This window comes from Zonotrichia leucophrys, chromosome Z (assembly GCF_028769735.1).
Source record: "Zonotrichia leucophrys gambelii isolate GWCS_2022_RI chromosome Z, RI_Zleu_2.0, whole genome shotgun sequence".
Classification (NCBI taxonomy): domain Eukaryota; kingdom Metazoa; phylum Chordata; class Aves; order Passeriformes; family Passerellidae; genus Zonotrichia; species Zonotrichia leucophrys.
In genome coordinates this window covers 53855297-53882453 of record NC_088200.1, presented here as the reverse complement: position 1 = coordinate 53882453, position 27157 = coordinate 53855297, and the positions used below count along the sequence as shown (strand labels likewise).

General features: G+C 34.6%; 1 protein-coding gene across 1 annotated transcript in view; it reads left to right on the top strand.

Annotated features, from left to right (window-relative positions):
* SPTLC1 (serine palmitoyltransferase long chain base subunit 1) overlaps window positions 1-26523 on the top strand; it is a 34149-nt gene extending 7626 nt beyond the window's left edge. The window contains exons 3-15 of the mRNA XM_064736091.1: window positions 1844-1938; window positions 6582-6675; window positions 7135-7207; window positions 11623-11755; window positions 13455-13584; window positions 15390-15479; window positions 16132-16239; window positions 17641-17736; window positions 18019-18115; window positions 19636-19690; window positions 21247-21364; window positions 22219-22292; window positions 22796-26523. Coding sequence (XP_064592161.1) covers window positions 1844-1938; window positions 6582-6675; window positions 7135-7207; window positions 11623-11755; window positions 13455-13584; window positions 15390-15479; window positions 16132-16239; window positions 17641-17736; window positions 18019-18115; window positions 19636-19690; window positions 21247-21364; window positions 22219-22292; window positions 22796-22889 — 1257 coding nt within the window. The 3' untranslated portion in view covers window positions 22890-26523. The remainder of the gene's footprint in view (window positions 1-1843; window positions 1939-6581; window positions 6676-7134; window positions 7208-11622; window positions 11756-13454; window positions 13585-15389; window positions 15480-16131; window positions 16240-17640; window positions 17737-18018; window positions 18116-19635; window positions 19691-21246; window positions 21365-22218; window positions 22293-22795) is intronic.
* The last annotated feature ends 634 nt before the right edge of the window (window positions 26524-27157 follow it).

The following is a 27157-nucleotide window of genomic DNA, read 5'->3' as shown; positions in this document are numbered from 1 at the left end:
AGTAGAAGAGAAAAATTAGGGTGTTGCTATATCTCATTTGTGGCTTGTAACCTGTGCTGTTCAGTTTGTGTGCGGCAAAGATTTTAAAGGGAAGAGTAGAAACTTCTTAGAAATGAATGTGAGTGGGGGATAGGAATACTAATTAGGAATTGCTTGTTATCTTTGTGTTCATAGATCTTAACTGTAATTGGAATGTGCTAATTTATTGTAGTTGCAGTGTCCATCTATACATACTTTTTTTCTTTCTGCTAAACTCCTTGACAAAAGTATTTTAATTGAGCTTGTGTCCTCAACAGCTAAGCTGTTTGATAATATTTTGCACACTTAGCTCAAAAATTTTACTTTAATGAAAAAAGCTAAGTACATGCCTACACACTTTTAGTTCTGCTTTCTTTGAAGTAAATGAATTTTATGTTGCCTGCTCTGCCTTAAAGCTATTAAAATGTTCTGTGTTCAGGTCCCAAACAGAAGAAGTACCACGTAGTCCTGAAAGACCTGAAGTCTTTCTCTCTAAGGCATTTGATGTCAAACAAAGCTCTTCTTATTTATTCTTCCATAACTGACAGGCAGGCTGCACCCACTTCTCACCTGATTTATTCTGCTGCCTAATAAAAACAAAACCCAATAAATCTCCCCTGCTAAAGCCCCAAACCAAAATGAAACACAACACCAGCCAACAACCCTGTGCTCCAAAATGAATGCAAAACTCTTGATTCTAGAGACACTATACATTAGGGATTTGGGGCCTTTTGACAGCTACTGCAGGAGCAGAGTGAAGGCTGCATGAACATATGTCCTGCTTTTTGATTGTCAGAGGTATTTTTGAGCTCTTTTGGAAAGGTATAAGATACTGCTGGGCAACTGCAACACAGGGTGTGTTTTCCCAATAGCATCCCAATAGTCTAGGCTGAGATTGAGACTCTTGTGGGTTCTAGTTTAGATATATATCCCGTCCTGCTTTTGCTGACTTAGTTTTCATCTGGATCTGAATGAGGCTTTTGTCTGTTGTTTTAACTGCTTCTGCTAGCACAAGAAACAGGAAGGTTTGGATGGGAGAGGACTGCACAGTAGCAGCTGCTGGCTTGCAATGTGGTGGATTAGCACCCTTGGTGTAAAATTATGTCTTTGATTTTTTATTTTCCACCCAGACAGTAATATGGTACAGAGATGCCCACTAATGTTGAGAAGACGTAATTTTCTTTCTTAGGCTACGGTTATGGTTCCACTCTAAGATTAACCTGAATTTAGGTACTACTTTGAAAATTAATGTGACCTCAGTATTCCTCCATAGTTAGGTGTAGAATATGTCGTTTAGTAGTTGTTGTTACCTTTTCTTGAGCATTTGACAGTTTTTCTCCAGTGTATCCTTCTCACATATTTGTTACTTTGCTAAATATTTTTATGTCATTATTGTTGAAACAGCACTGTTGAAGATTTGAGAATGTAAATTGAGGCAACCTATATAAAATTTTTATGTAATTCATATTCAGTTGCATAAACTGTAGAGGAGAATTTTCATATTTAACAGGTTGAATAGAACAGTATTGATTAAAATTTGGCAGGGATGTCATGTTAGTATCTCATCTCTTGGTTATAGTGTAAGATCTTTAATACACAGACACATCTGGTCTGTGTTTCTTTATATCTTATGCTCTTTCTGTTTTCATAATTGTGGGCCTCGCATTTAAAGATTCTGAGATAATACCAATTTTAAGTGTCTCAGAAAGATGGCATGTACTAGTATACATTATTTTGAATACAATTGTTATCAACTGCTTATAATTACATAATATATTTTCTAGGGGAATCCCTTATCAAACAGTATTTCTTGTCTCCTGATCAGGAAAAAGAAGAGTTGATTGAGGAATGGCAGCCAGAGCCTCTTGTACCTCCTGTGCCAAAAGATCACCCAGCTCTCAATTACAACATTGTTTCAGGGTAAATATAACCAAAATAAATTCTGTTTACTTATTTTGACTCAAATACTTGATATCCGTATTCAGCAGCATATTGCTCATTAAGTATCTCCATATCCTTAAAACCTTTAATAAATGAATTGCACTTTGAGAGAGCAGGACTGAATTTGTCTCTGAAGACGTCTTGGGTTTGTAACATTATCAAGAGTATTTACTAAGAAAATCTTTCTTAGTTTAAATGTTGTCTTTGGTTTGGTTCCTTTTTTCCAGTATTGGGGGTGGGAAAAGGAATGTTCTATCTTTGCCTTCATTGTAGTTCTCTATTGTTTTGTATTAATTTGTTTCATATTTCCTGAAAACACAGACTTAGACCTGCAAAGGTGGATACTACTTTTTTACATAATCACTAATCACTTTAAAGAACTTTGTGTGTAGCCGCTTGGCACTTTTCTTTGGTTTAACCCTAGCGAACAGCCAAACCCCATCCAGCCACTCACTCCCCCACCAGAGGAACTGGGTAGAGAATTTGAAGGGTCATGAATTAAGATGAAGAGTTTTATAGGGAAAGCAAAACAAGCAAACAAGCAAAGCTAAACAAGGAATTCATCCAGTGCTTCCCATGGGCAGGCAGGTGTTCGTCTCCAGGACAGCAGGGAGGCCCCATCACATATAACAGTTACTTGGGAGCACAAATGACATCACTCCAAACGTGCCCTCCTTCCTCCTTCTTTCCCCCATTTTATATACTGGGCATGTCATGTGGATGGAGCCTTTGGTCAGTTTGTCCTGGCTGTGTCTCCTCCCAAACTCCCATACACTTCTAACTTCCTTGCTAGCATGGCAGTATGAAAAGTAGAATAGGCCTTGGCTCTGTGTGTAAGCCCCTACTCAGCAATAACAAAGTCATCTCTATATTATCAACCCTGTGTTCAGCACAAATCCAAAACACAGCCCCATACCAGCAGTCATTGTTAAGAAAATTGACTCTACCCCAAGCCCAGCACACACTTAATGAAAAGCTGTTTTTCTTTGGACAATCAGAATAGGAAATGCTGTCTGGTAAAGCTGTTTTGTGAGGAAATTTATGGCTCAGTGTTGCTTTCTTGTGTTACAAGGCTTTTAAAATGTCTGATGATTTAAGCAAGAGTCTCATTATTTCAGAAATTGCTTTGAAGCTTCTTTTTACAATCTTCAGATTTGCTCTTCACTAGCTTTTACTTTGTAAGAATTCGTAATATCCTTCTATTTACACGAATGATTTGAAATAATTTAGTGTCATAGTGAGGTCCATTTTGATGATTCCACTACCACAGAGAAGTGCCATGGAAAAGTGATGCCAGTTTTAATTAACTGTGATGTGAACAATTCTTCTGTTATTTTTCAGAATTTTGAAACAAGCTGTACTGTAGAGCTAAAAGAAGTGTTGACTGTTTAAAAAAATAGAACAAATACATCTTTTAGAGTGATTCAGGAAATGTTTAAATTATTAGAACTTTTTAGTGCTTATAGCTAGGAAATATATTGTGACAGAATGTTAATGTGTTGTGGCCATTATTCTCAACAGTGGCTATAGGGAAAACTTGACATTTGTCTTGTAATATTTAAGCTGCCAACTGACTACTTGCCCACAAGTTGCTCAACAGCTGTAGACTGTAGCTTTGACTGTAAAGTTAAAACATATTTCAGAGTTAATACAGGAAGAAAAATAATTCAGATGTCATCTCAAGATGATCAAGAGCATTTCCCCTTTTTTTTACTAGTATTTTAGGGAGACTCTATCTATTGAGGTAGTCTCCTTTCAATTCTTTTCATGTCTTAATGTCTATAATGGATGATGATATACAAAACTCCTAATCATAAACCAGTTTATATTTGAAGGAGCCTTTAAAGGTTATCTCATTTCTACTGTTGCCATTTGGACACCTTCCACTAGATCAGGTTGCTCCAAGCCCCAACCGGTCTGGTCTTGAACACTTTCAGGGATGGAGCATCCACAGCTTCTCTGGGCAGCCTGTTCTACTGTCTCACAGCTCTCATTTATCTTTAAAATACTGTGTGTTTACGGTAATATTTCGGGATTATAAAAGCTCATAAGCACTACAAAAAATGAAGTATTTCAGTAAAAATTTTGACTTGCTCCGTGTGTAAGGCAGATTTTCTCCTCCCTCAGCAGGCTGTGCATTTTGTACCCTGCATTCATATTCTCCTTTTGCATAGTCAAGTAATGTTGCGAAATGAAGAGGAAAGCCAAAACCTCAGACATGTCCTAATCATAAAAGTGGTCCATCTTGAACCAGTGCTGAAGAAGGCACCCACAACAGCTTTCAGCAGTTCGGAAATTACTTACTCCTTGTGGTAGCCTTTCTCAGAACTAATCCATGCAAAATAGCTTAGTTGTATGAGATCTCACTCAGAAAATGTAAATCTGCTTTGTAGAACAATACATCTGAAAAATTTTCATGGTAATTCTTCTGCTTTAAAGTAGAAGTCACATCATCAGTACCTTCATAACTTTGTTTTCTTCTGTGACTGATTTTTTCAATATATGAAACACTTAAGTGACAGGCCCAAGAATAGTGGACATGCTCTCAGTCCTTAAAAGATTTCTAAAGGAGTAGCTTGCATGTTCTTTGAATATAGATTGAAATGATATTTTAATTTACTGTTTAAGCTGGATCATTCAGTATCTCATAACTGTTGTTCCTAACTATGATACCTAATGCGGTTACACTAGGGGAAGGGAGATACATGCAAAGATAAAAAAATAAATGGTTCAGGGTTTTCCTTTTCCAAAGACTTACTCTTGTTGTAAGGCAGGGTTTATGATGCGGTCAATATCAATGCTTTATGTATTATTATATATTATATAAATTATTCACTGAAATACCCTTATCCATTTATGTTTTTGTTATTGTTTCTTTAGAAGTTGGGGTAAAATTCTGATAGAAAGGGGTGGCCAAGTTTTCATGAGGGCTATGGCTTTATAACAGCCAAGTTATTGGTGAATATTGGTGTGTTTTCTAGGTTTGAGACATGGAGCTGTGAGGGAAATTGTTGTAAATTTACCAAATTTGATAGTATGCTGGGAATATACTGAATCTCATGTTAGTGACGAAATGTATATATATGTACAGGTCTGCTCTGGTGAACATCTGTGAAACGAAGTAATTATTTCACTCATTAGGACATCCAGACTTTGGTACGGCTCATTGATGAGCTAGACAGAGGAACATATCCAGGTATATTTTTAATGGCAGTCAGTTCCCCAAGACAGTTTGCTGCACATTTCTATCATGCTACTACTGTGCAGAAGATGCACTGCTGTAATGCAGGACAGCTCCTTTGTGGGGACACGTTCAGCATTCAAAAGATGAATGTGCACTGTGTTAGTAGAAAGCTTTGTAAAGCTGTGTAGTAAACTTTTGCAATTGTTTAGTTGAATCAACATGTGTTGAATTTTGTCAAGTGAACAGATATAACACAAGATCATGGAGTTTTTAAAGTGAAGTTCAGGCAGTTCAGAGTTTTTCTTAACTTGCAGTGAATAGCTTGGACTTAAAAGTTATTTGCTCTGCACACCAAATGTACCCATTGAAATATTGTCAGCCACGAGATTTGGAACAGCTGTGCACAGGCATTTGAAATTAGAGTGGCCCTGTTTAATTTTGATGAAGAAAATTGCCCAATGCTAGTTTTCCACACTGGAAAAGCTTGTGGAAATTACTGTGTCTGAGGCATAGCATGGAATCTCATCTGTAATATTTGACAGCAGGTATAGAAGTGGGCAGACATAGGAGTTTGTATTTGGCTTAGATTTGAGACTTAACGCTCCAAGTGATAAATGGAAAATGTTTAACTTATTGTATTGATGTATTGATGTGTATAATTGCCAAAAGAGGTTTGCTTATAGAACACAGTACACAGATATGATGCTTGTATTTAAAGGGATTAATATTTTACTTATTCCAATTTTTTTGTTTGTTTTTGTTTACCTAAATCACAATTTTTTAGGGCAGAAATTTTTTGCCCTTTGCTTCATGTATATTATACTCTTGTTCATTTGATAGTAGTGTGTGTTTTCAAACTTTCTCTGTTTCCCGATTACATGAATTACTCAAACCGTTATAGATAAAACCGAATTTGAAACTTGAGATGACAGCTAATACAATAGTTTCACCTGCTTACAGCTACTGCCTATATTTCAATAGCCATATCAGTAGAAGATAGGTATTCTGGGGTTACTTTATGACAAAAACACTGATTTTGAATTAATTTTTCATTTGGAAGTAAGAGCAATGAGATATCCTTTTCATTTTTAGTACTTCTTGAATATAGATATCGCTTTGCTTTTAGAAGAGAAGTTTTATGTATTTCTTCAGGGGTCATCTTTCTATGAATTAAGTTTTCAGCAAGGAATCATTAAATATCTCAAGAAACTATTTACAGTTTCTTTATTAAATTACAGGAATATAGGTTTTGTTGAGTATATTTGTGTCTGGACATTGAACTTAAATACTGTTTGGCATCTGCAACAGAAGTCGTAGAAAGAGGGAATCTTGAAAAACCTGTGTGCCTTCTATTGTTGAAAACAGAACTCCTGTATTAACTGTTTATGAAAATGACTACTCTTCATTCATAACAATAGGTCTGTAATTTTTTTTTCAGTCCTCCCACCCACATAATCACTGTTAATGGCAAGGAATGCATAAACTTTGCATCATTTAACTTCCTTGGACTTTTGAATAATGAAAAAGTTAAGGTGAGTTCTTCCTTCCAGTTATTCTATTTGTGTGATTATTCCTCTTTTACTTTGTATGTTATTTCTGGATAAAGAATACTGAAAGCTTGAACTTCATCAATAACATGTACTGCTAAAGCAGAAAGTAAGATTATAAATCTCGTAATGTTGTGCTAGTCAAGTTTTGTTTTTAGTGAAGTTTAATCTGGTGTACTTACTGCTCACCTAGTTGATTATCAAGTTAGGTTAGTATTTAATATCCTTAAATATTAGAATGAGTGGTGCTTAAACAGTCATCTAAAGTAGTTTTGAGGTGAAAGTAGTTACAGAGAGAATTCAGTACATTATTATACTTTCTGTGAAGCGGGTCATCTTACATGATACAAAAAGTCATCTCTGTACATTAGTGTCAAATTGTCAATGTGAAGTGTATAGGAAAACTAATGTAGAAACATTTCACGTAATTTTTTCCTATCAAAGAGTGCAGCCCAGGCTTCTCTGAAGAAATACGGTGTTGGCACTTGTGGACCCAGAGGATTCTATGGTACTTTTGGTGAGTAACTTTCTTAGATCTGCCTTTAAAGATGTTCAGAGTAGTTTGGTAAGCCAGTCAAAATAGTCCAATATATAAGCAAAAAGTTATTCCTGTTGCTCTAAAGAACAGTTGTTCTCTAACGCACATTTTACTCTAGTTGAGGATTAGCAGCGTTTATTCTTTCTGGCTTTGTTTCTTATTATTTTATCTCTTTTCTTACTCTTTCTAATGCTGGTCTTTGAAAAGAATTGCAAACTTTATAATCTATTCTAGTTCTGGTAACCATAGTAGAAAGAGAAAATAAACCTGTTAGAATTGTGGCACTTGGTGCCATGATCTAGTTGAGGTGTTAGAACATGAGTTGGACTCAATGATCTTAAAGGTCTCTTCCAACCTAGAATTTCTGTGATTCTGTGAATTTATTAATTCACAGTGACTGGAAGTGTAAATGTAAGCGCGAATTAAACTTTCTACAGGCACCACAAGGGGGCAGTCTGATTTCTGCGATAACTGCTATGACCGCTTCTCTGACGACTAATGCTGTAGCCAGGATGAAGTTTTCCTCTACTGATACCCTGTGCAGGTGTTACTAAGGAAAGGGTTTTTTTGGTTCTTTTTAAGAAGTTGCAAGTTCTTAAGTAATGGGTTCTGGACATAGTTCTTCACTGGCACTTATATTTTTAAATATTGCATGTAAACCAAAGAGTTATACATTAATTGCTGCACAGTTACAAGCTTAAACCATTGGTGCATTTTGTGAACTTTCTAGTCTCTCCCCAGAGATGATGGCATTCAGAGGGGGTCTATACTCAAATTATTTCATAGAGTTAGCTTCCTGTAGCCTTGATTCGAATTCAAGACAAGCTTGAGCTTTTCTTGGTTAGTCAAACTAGTTCCATAAGTGATCAATTAGTTGCTATGCCTAATTTGATATGGTATAAATCTATCTATCAGAACAGGGTTGAATCTTGATATAAAAATAAGAAATTGTTCATTAGCTTAGAACCATAATTTGTTTCTAATTAGTATACTAGTGGCCCACTGATTAGTACAGAAAGAGCTTATAGGAAACTAGATTCCCTCAGTGATCACTGTTCAACAGTGGTCTGTTGGAATTCACATAGGCCTTTCCCTTCCCTCCAAAACAGTGAAGTGCTCATAAAACCTTGTGGAATAATAATCACCTTTTGAATCCAAGCTGATTTTAAATTTTATGAAGTGTTTCAGTTAGTTTGTTTCTAGTAATTGTTTGAAGCAGACAGGTTAAATTTGATTTTTTTTTCTGATAAGTGAGAGATTCTTCGGGTTGTTTCCTGCATTTTTTGAGGGCTAATCGTAAAACGTTAACTATAGCTTTTGCTATTCATTGGCTCCTGAATTTTTTCAGTAAGTGCTCCATTTCACAAATCAAGGAATCTAATCTATGGCATTACTACTTCACATCAGTAGAGAAGAAGTGATATTATACTCGTCCATTTGAGGTAACATCTTTTACATAAAAAATCATGGAGGCTCCATTTTAAACGGTAGACAGACTCTTGCGCTGCTTGTTCAATCTGAAATTGTTTTCCTGTTTTCACCTAACTTTAGTGTGGCAGGATTATGAATCTATGAGAAGAAACATCATTGCGTCACTTTTTGTATCGTGTGCCTTAAACATGTCACACATTTTTTCATGTACTGGGACTTTGGTAAATGGGTCATGTTCTGTGCAAAACTATACATAGTTTCCTCTTACATTCCTGTATGGAAATTAACTGCTGGTTGTTTGTTGTTACTGCTCAGATTTATCCCCTCTTTGGAGCTGATATTTCATACAAATATTAGAGTTCTGTATTTGAAATGTAGATACTGTGTTGTAATTTATTTTGAATGGAGATTTGGTTCTTCATATCTGTGCCACTTTGAAGGTAATAAACAGATTTAGTGAGTCCCTTGTAAGACATTTTTTATTTTGTCTTGTATCCCTGAAATATGTATCTGTGCCGTTATTCTGTAACGAGCATGAAATATTTGTATGTTTACATACACCTGCATATTTGTGGGTATTATCTCCCTAATTCTCATTTCTTTTTTTTTGACTTCCACGTGAGCATACACTAAACAGGCATTAAACAGGCATTTCATAACAGTTATTAACAATATTAGCTTTATTAACATTTCATAATTGCACAGAAAGATGTTTCAGTGTTGTCTCCCTCTGTGCCAATGTACTTCATGTGGTGTTTGCAGTTTCGTTTAGGCTAAGCCAATCAAAGCAGAGTAATCAGACTAAAGCAAATCATTGCAATAAAGGACAGTCAGATAGTATTTGGATTTTATCATGATGAAACCTTAGTATTGTTTTAGCACTTTTCAACTTCATGGTTAAACAAAGCATTCATACCCTTATGTAATGATAGGCCAAGTGTGTGTCATTTTGAACTTATGTATTCTTGCCCTTGGCAAAATTTACTTAGGTTTGCAAAACTCTTTTCTGTAGCACAAATCTGAATATATTCGTTAGCTGCCCTTCCTGACAATATTTGTTTTGTCCACTGTTTTTTGCCTAGACCTTGCTTAGGGTAATGGTGATTGTTCCTGAGTAAGGCTCAGTGAAAAGGATGCAAGTTCTGATTTTGAGCAGTGGTCATCTTGTCATCTTTTTCACTTGAATTGTGTAAGTGGTCCCTCAAAACATTTTTCTTCATTAGGTATCAATAGCTGACCACTCAAAAATAGTAGTTCAGTTCTTATTTCCCCTAATTTTTTATTCTCTACTGATGAGGCTTCAAAAAGAAACACTTTGGATTGAATGTTGTTTATATTCCGTATTTTAAATGCTTTGTGGCCAATGTATTTTTTTCAAAATTTTGTTATTGGTGATCTTTTTTGGACTTTTCTTTCAATAAATCAAAGGTCATCCCACCTGTTTGGAAGCCTGATTGAAGATTGTCTATTGATTCTGAAGTCCATGCAGAAATGACACAAGAAAAAGACGCAAATATTCTGGAAATGGACTATTTGCAATCTCAGTCAGAAAGAAGATGAGAATTCCAGTCAATATCCTCCCTTCTGAAGTCTTTATAGAGGAAAGGCTATTCTAGATATCCCTGAACATTTGGTATATCTAGTGTATCAAAATAGTCCAAATAATGAGTGGTTAACTGTTTTCATTTAAAAGCAGTGGGAAAAACAATTTCTTTCTGGTCCATTTTTTAATGCCCAGGTGAACATTAGGAAAGGATTGCTGAGGATTTATATTTTGCGTGCTATGGATAAAATTGTTTTTGCTGTGATTGGAGGCTGTTGTTTTTGAATAAATACCCTTTCCCTTAATTAATAAATATGTCAGATAGCTGTGTCCTTTTGGGGAAAGATTATGCTAGATATGTTTAGTATGGCAAAATTTGGATTTATACGATATCCTTCCTTTCTGCACCCTTTCTGTTGGTGTCTGCTAAGAAAGAGCCAACACTGATAACTATACCTCACAGTCTATTGGAAGAATCTGTACATATAACTGATGTTGCTTTATTTGATTTTAGTTTCAGTAAACTTCCAGTAATTGCAAAAACGAAACACTTGGCCACGAGTGGTCTTTCAAATCACACAGTAATGATCTCTGTTTGCATTTGATCTTATTTATTTCCAGTTGACAAAAGGCATAATTATCTGTCTATTGCTAGCAGAAGCAGATAGTGGCAATAGTGTTAGACAATGATAATAACAGTTTGTCTGATACAGGTTATTTTGCTTAGGCAGAATACTTAATGTTGTGGTTAACTTTCTGCAGCAACAATCCAATCACCATGTGGTATTACAATTTTTAATATTTTAATTTTTGATATGCGTCACTTTGACCAAATTGGTTTGGGAAATGGTGTGTGTTTGATTGGTCAGTGTATCTTAAGGCTGAATAATCTCTGGCTTGGAGGTGTGACCTTTTCAATGGGCTAGAATGTGGGAAATTGTTTATGACTTGTAGTCTGACAAGAGCAGTATTCTGTTATAATGATAGCTGTGTTTATATAGGGGAAGCATCAGCTTGGAAGGACTGATGGTTTGCCAACAGGACCTCATTAATTGCTATAAATGACATAATTTGTTTCCTGACTGTACTAACTGCACTCTCTAGTCGCAGTCCAAGAATGCTGCATCATTTTTGATCTAGTCACAAGTAGATTTTAACAACTTTGGTGTAAGAACATTAGAGAAACATGTTGCATAAATATTTTCAGATCTGTCAAAACCTGTGATTAATAAGTGACTTGTCAGTTTAAGTGAAGCTGGAATGGTTGCAACCAGGATTTGGAAGTTACTTGTTTTAATACTATTCCTGCACATAAATGTTCTGTTTACTCCAATTAGATGATTTCTAAAAGTAAGGACAGATTTTTTTGTATGAAAACAAGCTAGCTATCTAATAGATTTTTGATTTTTCTCCCAAATAGATGTGCACTTAGAATTAGAAGAACGGCTAGCAAAATTCATGAGGACAGAGGAAGCTATTATATACTCATATGGATTTGCAACAATTGCCAGTGCTATCCCTGCATATTCAAAGAGAGGGGACATTGTGTTTGTGTAAGTATTGTTTTCTAATTGTTTTCTTCTTATTTTAATGATTGCTAAACATATTGTTGAAAAATATAAAATATTGCTGGTTTTGATCAAGTAGTACATTTTGGTGTACAAAGTTCAAATATTTTTTCTGTGCCAAATATTACAAATGAGTTAGTGCATTCATTGTGAAAGCTCAGATGTGGGCACTCAGCTGCAAAAGAAGCAAAATAACTTGTGCATTCAAATACTAATGTAATTCTAGTAATTATTTTTCTTCTTAAATTATACAGTTACACTTGCTTTTCTCCTGTCTGCTGCTGGCTTTTCACCTTTCTTCCAGAAGAGCTGGAGGTGAAAAGCCTCTCATGTCTATTTGCAACGGAGTAGTTGGATAAATATTGTTGCATAATAAAGTAACAGAAGAATAGCTATGCAGAAGCAAATAAATGATTTGGCAGGTCCAGTATCTGGTACCTAAGAATAGCTAGTCATGATTTGTCTAGGGAAGATTCAATAGCTGAGAGAAACAATGTAGCAATACTCAATTTACTGCGCCGAAGAGGGTTTGGATTTAGTAAGAGTTGATGGATTTTTTTGTGTCCTCTAATTCTTTCAGTGCCTTAGGTCTTTAATAGCCTCAGTGTTTCTATGACTTGCAAATGGTTAGCTTGAACATTTATCAAAAATATGAAGAAATATTTTCAAATATAATACCTGCTAATTTCTATCAATGCATTTGGTTTTTAGACAGGGATTTTCCCCATGCATTTTTCCCCTGGAAACAGGGAGTGAGTGTCAATGTGGGGCTCAGCTGCCTTCTGTGGTTAAATTACAGCACAATGGTACTTTTGTACTTGCTAAAATGTCTCTTTGGTGCTCTCTTTTCTAGGTGCAAGGTTTGAAACCTATTTGAGCTCTTTACAGAAGTTATTTCATAATTCAATAATGTTTTTTGATTGTCTTTTATTATCTTCTGGATCAGTGTTTTTGAGACAAATGCCCAGATTGTGCACACACTACTCAAGGATGCCACTGTACCCTGGATTTAGTTTTGTCATACTGTTTCAGCTTCTCATTGACAAAAGATCTAACTCTATTTGAAAGCAGTTGAAATTACTGCATTTACAGGTTTGGTTTAGTTGCCACTTATACAAGATTAATTCACCTAAGCAGCTGTGAAATTGCATACCCCAGCATTGTTGGAATTTTGCTGTTCGAGCACTTAAAAATGTTCTTTGGATACGGAGATACTATTTCTCAAAGGACATTAAAATGGACATTTTGAGTATTTGGAGGACTACAGTAAATGTTACAGGCACATCTTTGCACTTTTTTCCTAAGACCCAGAGCAAAGAAGTGAGAGATTTCTGGGATGATTACGGGGGTATTCTACATGGTCCATGGAATGCTGTGCTTAAACTGCTGTCTCATACAAGCAAAAGGATGAGTGTAGATTTAAAAAAAAACAAACAAAAAAGCAAAAAAAAAAAAACCAAAACAAAAAACCTGCTGGCTTGCTTTTAGTGTCTGTAATTCAAATTGAGAAGCTTTGAAATGAGTTTTCAAAATGGCAATAAAATTACAGTGCTTTAAAACGTCTAGTTTTGTCTACACCTAAGTACAAATATCTGCTCAAAAGAAAGACAAGTCCTAATAACCAGCTTTCTTTGAATAATTGCACTGTGTTTAACAAACTTAGAAGAGTTTGCTATATTTACAGAGATGAAGCTGCCTGCTTTGCTATTCAGAAGGGATTACAAGCATCTCGTAGTAACATCAAGTTATTTAAGCATAATGATATGGCTGACCTTGAACGACTGTTGAAAGAACAAGAGACTGAAGATCAAAAGGTACCATTCCTTTGAAGAAATATTTGTACTCTTTTGTGCCACCTCCCCCACATTTTTTACTGAGTCGTGCAATTGAATGGATGTAATGCTTAAAGGCAGTTACTTGGTTTTCATAAGTTCTATTGAGCAGTTAATGTTGCTTATTTAATTCAGATAATTTTTTAATAAAAGTATTTATTTGCATTTGTCTTCTTAACTCTTTGAACTGAGCTCACAGGCATTAGTAACAGAGAAATATATTTACAGGCAGATGACTGATGTGAGATAATGTTTTTCTTTTCTTTAAAAACTATTGAAGAGATGTTTTTGTATCTCTGAGAAATTTATATAACTGTATTTACCTAGTATGTCATGCAAGTTAACTATCACTGTGAATGCCACACTGTAAGATCAGCACAAAAATGGCTAATCCTTTAGAGAATCAATATGGTTCATTTTTTTCTCAGTCCTCCCCTATCATGCATTCAACTCTTAAGATGTTCTCTCTCATGAAAAATTTGACTCAGTTTGATGGCTTTCTTCTCATTCTGGTAGTAATGCAAGAGGATGTCCAAAAGCAATTACTAAGACCAGGATTGGAAAGTACAGATAACTTGATTAAATGAATTTTAAAAGAATTAACTGAGTAGCTATCATGATTGTATGGTTTGTTCGCAGAATGCTGGCAAGTCACAGACAATTTAAAGAATGCTGATTTTGTGATAAGACCTAGAAAAAGTAAAGTAGATAAACTGTCCATCAGTTTTACATCACTAACTGATCTGATTAATAGCAGATCTATAGATAACATACTAGTTAATGTACCTTAATGGAAAATACATTTTGTCAGATAATCTTGACATAAGTTTTTAGATGTGGTTTTCAGACTAATTTGTGTAACACATTTGGTTTGTTAAAGCAGAGTGCTTTGAGTTAGCTACATGGTTAAAGTTTCTTACTGTAATTAGCTGAATGTGAACATATAATTGGTAGGCATGAGCTTAATACAGACCATGTGTGTATAACTAAGACATACTGACTAGAAAAGGGTAGGTCATAGCATTAGAGCTGGTAAAGCCTGTAGAGCCTACTGTGATTAGTTTGGTACCTACCACGTAGAAAAGTTAAATAGATGTTTCTGAATCTTTTTACAAGAACTGAAAAATGAAACAAGTATGACTAGATATCCTTGATCAGAAAATACCAATAAGATTCAAAGTAAATAACAGAGGAATCGCAATTTAAGATAGCAAAACTGAAATTATACCAATTGAAATTTAGCAGAAACAAGTGAGAGATATTTTAATGGTCTGTATTGTGTCCAGAGATCAGACAAGGACTTTGTAACATGAGTGTTATGAATACTTTTGCATTGTGTTTTACAAAGGCAGTACTTGTAAGAGTTTGTCCTGCATTGTGAATCCTGGTGCTCAAAACACTTGTTGAAATGTCTTCCAAATGTTTAGAATAATGATGAGTATAATAGGGACCAAGATTTGCGGTATTTGTTCTGTAGTTACAGTGGTTGAATTTTATTCCTAAAATTCAAATGGATTGGTTATGATTTGTTGCAAAACAAGTCCTCTTAAATCATGTGTTGAAGTCAAAAGCTTTGAAATTATTACACAATAAATAAAAGTCAAATGTTGTCCAGTGAGTAATTTCAACTTCTCTTACAGATGAAAAATACTAAGTATAAATTTAAGTAACAGCTTATTTGAAAAAGTGGCCATTCCCTTTTGAAGAATCTTCCTATAAAAAAATATTTAGAGATTTGCTTGTTTAGTAACCATTAACATAAACTAAAACCATATCTTTCCCTGAAGAATCCTCGCAAGGCCCGTGTAACTCGAAGGTTTATTGTAGTGGAAGGATTGTATATGAACACAGGAGACATTTGCCCTCTTCCAGAGTTGGTAAGTGGTTTTAGTTTGCCTTTTGAACCATATATAAAGTATGTGGCTAATGAAATAGTAGTGTTGCCTACATGGAAAAGTTCTGTGTCAATTTTTTTGTTTACCTTCCTGCTTTCTCACATGTTCATGAAATGGTGATTTCAAACTTTAACCTTGTTTTGAAACTTCTGATTAGGATACTGAAGCTATTGACACTTAAAAATAATGTCTGCCTGTGGTCTTAATTTTTATACTGTAAAATATAGTGTGTTTTCAGCTACACTGTATGATACAAAGCAACCTTCACAGAAATGTCAGAAATAGTGACTTCAAGGAAAATATTTGCTATTCAGCATAAAATGGCTTTTTATGCAGGCTTTATTCTTGTAGATGACTGAAGAAATGGTGTAAGAATGCATTGTCTTGAAAGTACTTAAGAACCTATTAAAAACAAGAGGATTTTTAATATATGAACATTTATGAAATTTGTTTAAGTATTACATGGTGGAATAATTTTGAAGGCTTTTAAAATGTCATAATGACAGAACAGAATTCTAGAGCTGACTTTTATGCAGTATTCAGAATGCTGTCCTTGTCTTTCTTTACCTTATCTCCCCAATGCATTTTGTCACCAAATTCTGATTTGTATTCTATAAAAATTCCTTTGTTTTAGATAAAATTGAAGTACAAATACAAAGTTAGAATATTTTTGGAGGAGAGCCTTTCCTTTGGCGTCCTTGGAGCACATGGAAGAGGAATTACTGAGCACTTTGGAATAAATGTATGTACTTTTTTGTTGTGAATGAGAGATTTATACAGAAGCAAGTTGTGCAATTGTTTCCTAATATCTGTGCCATTAACAGATACTTCTGCAGTGTACAGTCAACATTTAAATATAGGGGGTTTTAAAATCTGTATGTATTTAAATATATTATTTTTTTAACAGCCCAGAGCTTTCAGGTCATGGAAGTCTTTCCTGTGTTTACTTGAAATAGTTTTACTTATCTTTAGTGACAAAGATAACAAAAGAATTTTTACAATGCATAATTTTATCCATTTTTGGACACTCCATGAGATAATGAATACTGTCTTTTCCAGTTACGTTCAGTTGAAAGTGTCACTCTGGCGCAGAAATATTTGAGGTCTTGGAGAAAAGAAGAAAAATCCTTGCAGTGCATAGCCATCCTATTTTGCTCTTTTGCCTTTTACTCCAGTGGGGGAAAATAACAAAACTTCTGATGGTTCTTTGAAAGGTGTTATTATAGTACCTTACCATCAGATTCAGCCAAACTATTTTTCCAAGGGTCTACTTTTCATGGTGTTTATGCAGCTGAGGAGTGCTTTGGAAATCCAAAATATTATTCCTTGCAGCTTACTACCACAGTCCCCTGGGCTGGGGGGAAGGGAGAAATGCTTTTTGTTTGCCACTGTTTGAGTTGGAGCATCTTTCACTTCATTCTCACAGTGTCTGTATTCAGCTTGGAAGTGAAACAACAAATTGAGAAAATTCATTCTGTCTTCCCCTTTGTCCTGTTATTTTCACTTAACACCAAACTTGGAAACGAGAAACTTAATTTAGAAAAGGAAACCGTGTTACTGTGATACATGCCAACTGCTATCTGATTAGCAGATTTAACCTATGTTAAATCCTTTCCATTTAATTGACTTCTACATTAAATTAATTTACAGACTAAATCTTTTGAAGCCTGCCAAAAGAAAATATTTGCAATTAACAAGTGAAATAACACAATTGGCCCTCTACTATTCAGACTATTTTAATTAGATTTATGCCTAATTTTTATCACATTCTACCTCCTAATGACTACATGGGGCTACTTATACTCTTGAAGGACACTGACACACTGACTGCATTGTGGAATTGTCACCAGCATCTAAATAATTTATTTTATCTGTTTGTGTACTTCACATTGCAATGCCTGGAAGAGAGAGATCGTATGCAATTTATTTACAGATCGATCCATAAATCTCAATTTCTCAAATGTCCTTTCTGTACTGATTAAAGTGATTATTTCAGTTGTACTTTCATTTTATTATGTCATGGTTTGGTGGATCTTCTCTAGTATTCATGGTAATATGAAACAAGATGTATCGTTAATAAATTAACTTATAGTCTTGATGCAATCAAAAGCATCTTTTAATAATTTGTTAATTTAACTCACAGATTGATGATATAGATCTTATTAGTGCAAACATGGAAAATTCATTGGCTTCTATTGGTGGATTTTGCTGTGGAAGATCTTTTATTATTGACCATCAGGTAAGACAGATCTCTTTATAAATAGTCTGGCACTATTAATTACTTATATGTGAGAGTTAATTATTAATACCCATTTGCAAGTAGGATATAGATGATTATGTTGTATTTCATTCTACACAGAAACTGGTTCCTATGAAATATTGTAGATAAATTGGGGACCTAGTTTTAAATCCTTACATGTACCTGTTGGTGTGGAGGAGAGGTTTTTAATAGGTACATGAACTAAGTTTTAAAACATTGTCTACCTTATTATCAATTATTTTTTTTCCTTTTCTCCCGTAGCGATTGTCTGGTCAAGGCTATTGCTTTTCTGCCTCCCTACCTCCTTTGTTAGCTGCTGCTGCTATTGAGGCTCTGAATATTATGGAGGATAATCCAGGTACTTAATTCAGGAAAATGTTATCCTTCAGTCCATCTTCACCCCAAACTAATATCTTGTCCTTCTCCCTACGTTTTATTCCCACCTTTTTACTCTGATATCCTCTTATTTTTTTGTTAATTAATTTTACCTGCATGTTTTTTCTTAATGTTATTTCCCACTCTGCTTTTCTTCTTCAGTGTTTCCATCTCTTTCTGTCTTCTAGATGAAAATAAGCAAGTTATTTGAGGCTAAGAGGGACACAGATGGTTTTTAAAAAGCAAATAAGACATTTTTATTCTACTGTTTAGATCAGTGATATGCCTCTTTGTCTCTTCCTTAAAAACATATTCCTTCCACACAAATGAAGGAAGAGAAAGTTAAATAGAAGCAAATGATAATATATTTCCTCAGGACAGAGCAACTCTCTCCTTTCCACTTGCACTATATAATTAGGGTTTTTTTCCTTCTCTAGTTAAGCATTCAGGCAAGAATCTCAGGAAGGATCAGGGTGCAAACTACCTTTGATTGCAGGACCAGATACAGGGTATTTCTCTAAAGTTAGCAGACAGAAGATTCTGCCCTGGGAGTCAACTAGAAAAGCCCTTAAAGATCATCTAGTTCCAACACCCTTGCCATTGGCAGGGGTACCTAGACCAGGAGCTCCATCCAACCTGGCCTCGAAAAACCTTTTTGCTGACCAGGAATTGAGGCCAGACAACAGCAGTGCCAAATCCCAGCCACTAGAACACCTAGTGGGAAAGAAGTTTTTTGGGTTTGGGGTTTTTTTTTAAGGAATTGGAGAGAAGCACATGAGGACAAAATTGGCCAAATTATGAAATTGTGTGAATTTGGTTTTAACCTTCATTTGTATCAACAGATTGGAGGACATTTGCAGAGATAAACTATTTAATTTGTGACAAATAAATAAAACTTACTTGGTGGCCCATGATCAGTTGTCTGAAGTGAAATAGAATGAAGAAAAAATTAAGAGTAAGTTAAAGGACTGTTAGGTGTAGTGGAAGGTTAGCCTTCACCAAGGAAAAGAGGCACAGTTTGAAAATCCAGGAGTCAGTCTTCTCTTTAAGAATGGCCGTGAATTGGGAAAAGCCTCAATGAGCAGAATCTGCGTGGCAATAGATTGGCAATAGATTTATAAATTGGACCTGCCATTTCAATCCCATTACAAAGTGTTTGTGTCATCCCTTCCATATGGTCATGAACAGCAGCAGCTCCATATGCAGCTGCAATAATGAGATAAAGGGAAGTAGTGCATTTGTCAGGACTTAAAAACTTGTCATTTCCTGGCAGAAACAGGAATCAGGAACATTAAGAAGAGTAGTAAAGAGACTTACTAAGTTCAGTGGATATACATATACATACTTAGTTTGGTTCCAAATGCTATATTTGAATTCTTCGAGAAATGTAAAGTATTAACAGGAAATCTAAGCGTTTTCTTTTTCTGTTTTGTTTTGGGTTTTTTGTGATTTTTTTGTTTGTTTGTTTTTGTTTTGTTTTTTGTTGTTGTTGTTTGTGTATAGACATTTTTCAGACTCTCCGGGCTAAATGTGAACGGATTCACAAAGCTTTACAGGGGTAAGTGTGGGGTTTGGGGCTTTTTGGCTTTTATTTGGCTATGCCTTTATAATGTGAGCTTTAAAGAAACTCTTCTTGCCCAAATCTGTTTCTGGTTTTACAGATGCTTAGACTGGGATATGTACGCTCAATTGTATATGTATTAAAGGAGAAAAATTATTCCTTCCCAACTGTCCCTGTTGTGCTACTAAAAAGAGTCCAATACCTTCCTCAATATCTTAAGGCTATTGAGGAAGGCTGCAATCTCTTACACATTAAAATTGTTAGAAGAGTGTGATAGCTCTCAATGACACAAAGTATTGATAAGCATTTTGAAAATTAAATAAACAAATAAAAGCATTTGGGATGAAGCTTAGCAGATACTCTTTCAGATAACTCAGTGCACCTTGCAATCACCTTGAATACAATACTGTTCCTATATATTTGATTGAAGGTTAAAATGTAATAAAGTACCTATTGTTCTGGAGGTACAGAGAAAATGGCTAGAATTTATCTGAAAAATAAGGTTTAAAATTTCCTAATACTTTCATGTTTTAAATGATGGCTATACTCACTAAGCTTTTTTATCTATCAGGTTTTGATTCTAAAAAGATGGCAGAAATTTCTGTGATATTCAGCAGCCATTTAACGTACAGTAATATTGCAATTGTATTTTACAATTCTTCTTCCTCAACAATTTTGTGTTACATATTACAGAAAGTAATAACTTGCAAAAACACTCACACAAATCTCTAATGCATGATAGATCATATTAGCTTCTTTGGAATGATACTACCATAAAATAAGCCTGATCTTCTTAAAATATGTATTAGGCAAGCTTATCAAAGTCTAGAAATCAAAATGACACTTGATAGTTGATATGCATTTATGTGACCTGTTAATTTTGGGGACCAGAGGTCTTGCTTGGATATTGAATACAGATTTTTGGATGGGAATAGCTTAATCCTAAATATGTGTGATGTGTCAGGACAATGACAATCAAATGTCAGTCATTCAGTCAAATTCTAGAAACCCAGTTAACAGCTGTTCCTATGTACAGATAAGGGAACAATTATAGTCCTATAATTAAATTTAGAGAACCTTCTGACTGACAGATGATGCTGTAAAGAATTTCTACAAGAAATAATATAAAATCATAAATCGTGACAAATCTTGCAAAACCCTCAGGAGAACATTTGTTCTTCGTTATATCTGAAGTGATAAAAAGGTGACTTGACCCAGCTAGCTGGGTTTTTATCAGCAAATTACAGACCTAACAGACATTTCTCTTACATCTTCATAAGTACTCTTAAAGAATTTCTGAGTTATTAATCCTTTTTGGAAAAGGATAAGTAACTATTGTTATACAAACTTACTGAAACTCCTTAGAAAAACATTTGCTTGATAACTTGATCTTTATGTAATGCAAGCTGAAATGCACATATGTTTTTTCTACATAAGTATCAGTAAAGTGAAATATCCATCTTTTATCAGCACCTAGAAAGGAGAAATGCTTATCTAGAATTTCAGTATGTCTTCAAGTAGGATGTACCTCAAAGACTTTTTATTTGTTTTAGGATTTCTGGTTTAAAAGTAGTAGGAGAATCTTTTTCTCCAGCATTGCACTTACAGTTGAAGGAGAGCTGTGGATCTCGAGAAAATGATGTGAAGTTACTCAAAAGAGTTGTGGATTATGTAAGTGTCACCATAGTAATTAAAATATATCAATGCCTTTGAATGTTAATAATGAAGAAAGGGTAGGGAGGCTTGTTGGGTGATTTGTTGAAAGATCTTGCAGGAATGCTGCAAGAAACTTAGTTTCTGTGCTGTTTATATGGCTCTGTTAAAGATCACCTTCTAACCATTTCTTGCCTGCCTACAATTAGGTCTCTAGCTCTGGATTAAAATATATATCTATCTTAGACTACTTACTTCAGGAAATAGTTATTTCCTGTTATCTATTTTAATGCTCAAATCTGCATATAAATTGTTGCATAAACTGTTGTATAAACTTTTATTTTAATAAGAGGAGTGTTCTGGAGGTGCATTTTAACCATTTAAGGTCAACTTTTGCTTCTTAGTCCATGAATTTGCTTTTTTTATGTGTGAACAATCTCATATTCTATATATAGTATTTTTCCCTTCCTCAATACACATTGGTTATTTTTGTCCCACAGGAAGAAGTGAGGGTGGATATATCTTTATATATCAGGTGGCAGATAAACAAGGCTACACTACAAAAAGAAATTTTGAAGTTAACTTCCTTGAAAATATGCTTAAGTAGGATTTAAATGCCTGATAAATCTGGTATGTTTGCCTGATTACATGGAAGTGAAAACTAAAGGCACTGCATCCTAAACTGTTTCATGTATTAAAGCTGTATTGAAATTAAGAGATGATTTTGCACAACCTTCGCAACCTCCATTTGGGAAATAACTTGCATTTATCTTGACACCAGATTAATAGAAGTTAGTTATATGTATTTAGTGATCAAAATGATATGCTATCAGCAATTCCCAGGTTGACTTGCTTTATTTTTTTATTTGTAGTGCATGAATAGTGGTATTGCATTAACACAGGCTCGCTATTTGGAGAAAGAAGAAAAATGTCTTCCTCCACCCAGGTTAGCAGAAAAAAAATGTGTTACATGATTTTTTTTTTTTGGCTATGGCCATATCTTTTCCATACAACGATAGAGTTCTGTTCAATGGAGTGGATTGAATAGTTGGTTCTTGGAAAAATGGGAGAGGCTCCAGTTTTGAGGTATATTTTCAGTGACTGTTACAGGATGCTAGTACCATGAAATAACTGTATCAAAACTACCTGTATCTTGGGGATCAGCATGTAGCCTGTTAGCAGGCGCATTTCCATGGGGAAAATTACTCTTACTCTGTAGGTAAAAAAGATAACAGATCTCTACAGTGTGTATGGTAGGGTGGCAGAGTGGGGGCAAAAAGTAGTCTGATCGCATCTGTTTAGTCATATGTCTTGTTCCTGGTTGAATTTGAATTCGTAGTAATTTCGCTACAGATAGTGATCTTAATGTGTTGAAATTAGTACAATACAGTTCTAAGCAGAAGGCTAGGAATAAAGTTTACTCTCTGTGTTCTGGTTTTCTTTTTCTAGTATTCGAGTAGTGGTAACAGTGGAACAAACAGAACAAGAACTGGACAAAGCTGCATCACTTCTTAAGGAAGCTGCACAGTCTGTGTTGAATTAGACTGCCATTTTTGGATTCCTCTTTTCCCACATTATCAGGATAAGTGTTTTACACTGTACAGTGACTTCCACATTCTTACACTGATGGCATTGAAAGCTGACTAACAAAATTGTTCTAGAGTGATACAAATGCAGTGAGGGGAAGAATGCTGAATTTTGGAGTTAGTGAATGACAGTGTTGTTCCAGTTCAAACTCTTCCATTTACTCACATTACTTAAAATGGGATATCACTACTGAATTCATGACTCTTTCATAAGTTAGTATAAAAAGTTTTAAATTTATTTCCTCAAACCCTTAAATGTTCTCAAAAATGTGTATAAACATTCAGTTTCACCCCAAACCATGTAAAATGTGTTGCTTTCTCTCCATTTTCTCAGAATGTGGGAACTTCAAATAAATTTCAATTATTCCTCCCCACCTTCCAAATGAAAATACACTGTTCCTAACATCACCAAAAGGATAACACATTAAGATATAATTTTGTGCTATATTATGTCATTTATTATTGAATTATAGGAGGGAGGACCCTCAATTCTTTTTGTTTATATATCTTTCTCTAATCATTTTTGGCAGCCAGGTTTTAAGAAAGCCTGGCCAGAGAGTAAATTAATATCAAATACTATTTAATTTTTGCATTCCATATGTAATTATATGCATGTTTGATATTATGGGTGAGGTTTTTCGTACTATTATCTTTAAAATATCTAAATTCAAATGTCTGAATTGTGAAACTGCTGTAATTCCAGTATAGTATATTCAGATAAGGGAGCTTTGTACCAGTCTTGAAAAGGAGTAATAGGCAACGTGGAAAATGAACCAAGATTTTGAAACAGCAACTAAATACTAGCTTAGTCAAACTACTTTTAAGCACAAAAATGATGTGTGCTCTGTTTTATCTGTAAACATCTATGCCTTAGAAGGGAAGACTCGCAGATAGATACTAAGAGTTTAGATGGTACAAATACTACTTAAATACAAGTCAATCTGTGCACATACAATTCCCAAGTAACTTGAAAGTAATGTTTGGAGGTTGTGCTGTCAGGATTTTAAGTAAGCACAGATGGACATTACATATATGGACACTTTACTTCAATCAGGAAACTGGTAAGGAAGTACATATCTTTTTATAAAACAGAAAATACAGCTTTTTATTTCACAATTTTGCTTTAAGAACACCTGTCTGAAATTTTTGTATTCTGCCTAATATGTGTTGAGTTGTTTTGTACTTATGTGCCTTTTTGGTTGCTACTACAAGGACTATATAGGACTATTTTTGAGAAACATCATTGTTAAATATAATCATGTTTGATTCAGATTTTTACTTACACAATTGGATTTTGTAGCATGGTCGACCATATATTGTTAAATATTCTGTGAACTGCCTCCAGTTCACAGAGACTGTTTCTATGCTGGTTTTCAAAACTTTTCATCTGTGTATGTTCAGATAGAATACCTAGAGTTATGTGGGGTGCCTCTGTGATTGTTGCTTGACATTGGAAATAGTCAAATCATTATCTGTGTAATGTAGTAAAAGAAATCCCAGTGTGAAAGAGAATCCCTCTTTCAATGACATTTATGTTTTCTATGTTAACCATGAATAAAAGCCAGTGAGAAGCCAACAATTTAGAAGAGAAAAAAATACGCAGAATGAGACTGACTCCCTTTTTACAGACTGGAACTGAAGGGCAGAATACTCATCTTGAAGACCCTTAGAGACTGAAAGAAATGGAAATTAAATGTTATGGCTCTACTTTGAGCTTTTGAGCCATTTTTGGCTGGATAATTGAAACCTGCAAATTCGAGTGAAGTCAAGCCTTTGATGTATAAATTTGGAACAAATGAGGTGCTTTGATTCCAGTGTAGCATACTAAATGGTTTTGGAGTTAAGATAAGCCGGGGAAGGTAAGCAAATAACCATTGGCATTGAAATCCTAAGTTGCAGAATCTGTATTTAATTCTCTCATTTTATTTTAGGTTGTCTGCAAATAGCGTAGAATTTTTGTTGTGCTTAGAGAACTAACAAAAATTTTAGATACATGGATTTAGGTTTTTGTTTTTGTTCTTGGTTTGTTGGGTTTTTATTTTTGCTTTTAAATGAAGTGATGACAAGGTAGAAGCAGAGTGAAATTTCTAACAATTTCAAATCTGTGACTAAGTAGTTCTGATGAAATAAAAGTTTTAAAATGTTGCTAAGAAATGCCATAATCTGATTCATTTGACAAACACATACCCACCATTAAAACATTGGTAAAAATACCTTTGTCCTTTTTTATTGTTTACCAGTATGTAGGAAAGAAGCATTTAGATCACAGTAAAGTGAATACCTTGTGGTTAATAGCAGCTGAAGTGCTCTTGTAATATATATTTTACTGACAGGTTATATGCATGGTCTCTGTAAGAAATTAAGACACTTATGAAATGTAACTGGTTGAGAGGGAAATCCCTGTTCAGTTTAAGCATATCTGGCTCCTCTTCATTTTGACTTTTTTGATAAATATCTCTGTCATGGCAAGCAGATGAAGAAATGGGTGGCTCTGGGGAAAAATGTTGATTGGGGTTAGGGAGACAGCAGGTGATTCTGATTAAACTTCTGACATTTGAAAAATCAGAAGCCTGTTAAGGTGCTTAACTGCCCAGTGCTCTTGGCTGATAAATATATTAACAAATCTGTGTTAGTTGCTTTGTAGTTACATTTGGATGAATTGGTATTTTTCCATCCATTTCTTCAGATGTGGGCATGAGACTGGAGTTCAGTGTAAACCTATTAAGTAGGATACTGTGAGATGAATCAAACAGAAGGACTTTATCCCAAACTTCAAAGTATCTTTTGAAAATAAGTTTTGTTTCAATTAATTTATGTATTTCACTTTGCCACATACTTGGAACAGAGTTTCAGCTAAGTGGATAATAAATCCAGTATTTTAAATAGTGAAGAAAAATAAATGTTGTTAATTTTTTTAAATAGACTATTAACATCTGATAGTTGAGAAGGAGGGCATTTTAACTGTAAAACGTTGGTCATTTATTGAAATTGTCTTGATGAAACCAATTTTTTACAATATATGAGGACTGGGGTGGACTGGAAAGAATTTATACTTTCAAAATATTTTATCTTGAAGAAACATGTCTACATGATATAAATTCATATTTTAAACAAAAATATTTATTTTCCTTGAATATTTTAAAATAATTGATTGCTATTTGTGTAGTTTCATGGTTTTTATAGGAAAAATTACAGATGCCTTTTCTGTTTATTATAGTAATCATTATTTTTGGATAGGAGGTGAAATGCATAAGGAGAGTATTAAGAAAGAAAGAGATGTATGGCTGAATAACTTTGATTTTATTTTTTTTTTCACTTTTGTAATATGAACCCAGTCAATGCACAGAATGGTGTACTGTCTCCTTTCTGTCACTCCATCTGGACTTTATTACTTTAAACAGGGTTGTGGAGTGTTGGCATTCACTGATCTATGAAGTTGCTACCACAAAAGTGTCTTGCATCTTAAGATGACTAGAGAAGTGCACATGTAAATGTACAGAGCTGTAAATGCTGCTTAAACAGAGGAAATATTTACAACTAACACAAAGCATTTGTACATTAAACTGTTTCAGTGTCCTAATAAAAGGAAATGTCTGGATAACATTTCTTCTAGTGTTTTTATGTTCTTTGGCAGTTTTCATGGTAATAAGGTAACAGGCTTACTCCGTCTCGCTGTTGATAGATTTTTCAGATTTTGGTTTCCTGTCCATTATGTACTAGGTAGTTGCAAAATATGCATAGTAGAAGTCACAGAAGCCTCTCCATACTAAATCTGCTGAAGAGTACCTATCAGGGAAGGACCGTTTATACATGTCCAGTTTGTAATACTTTGGTAGCACACACTTGCTGGAAACTGCTATTGCAACCTAGACACTGGTTGCAATACAGTTTTGTTGTGACTCAGTATAGAATTTCTGGTGTATCAACAAACTTGAGTTAGGATGACATATGCCGCAATTTTGAGACACTTTTACAGAATAAAATACTGCCCTTTTGCCTACCATATTTTATGGATAACATTTCTCTATTTTCCTCTGCTATTAGAGGTGTTACCACTTAGCTCAGTATGCTGTTTGTATAATGGAGTTGTATTTTCTAGCAGAGGATTCTAAGCTGGCTGAAACCAGTATAAGTATTGGAGTCAAAGGAACAGCTTAAGTGGAATTGGAAATATGTAATCCACTGTTTAACTTACATTTTATGTAGGCCAAAAATAAGTGATTGT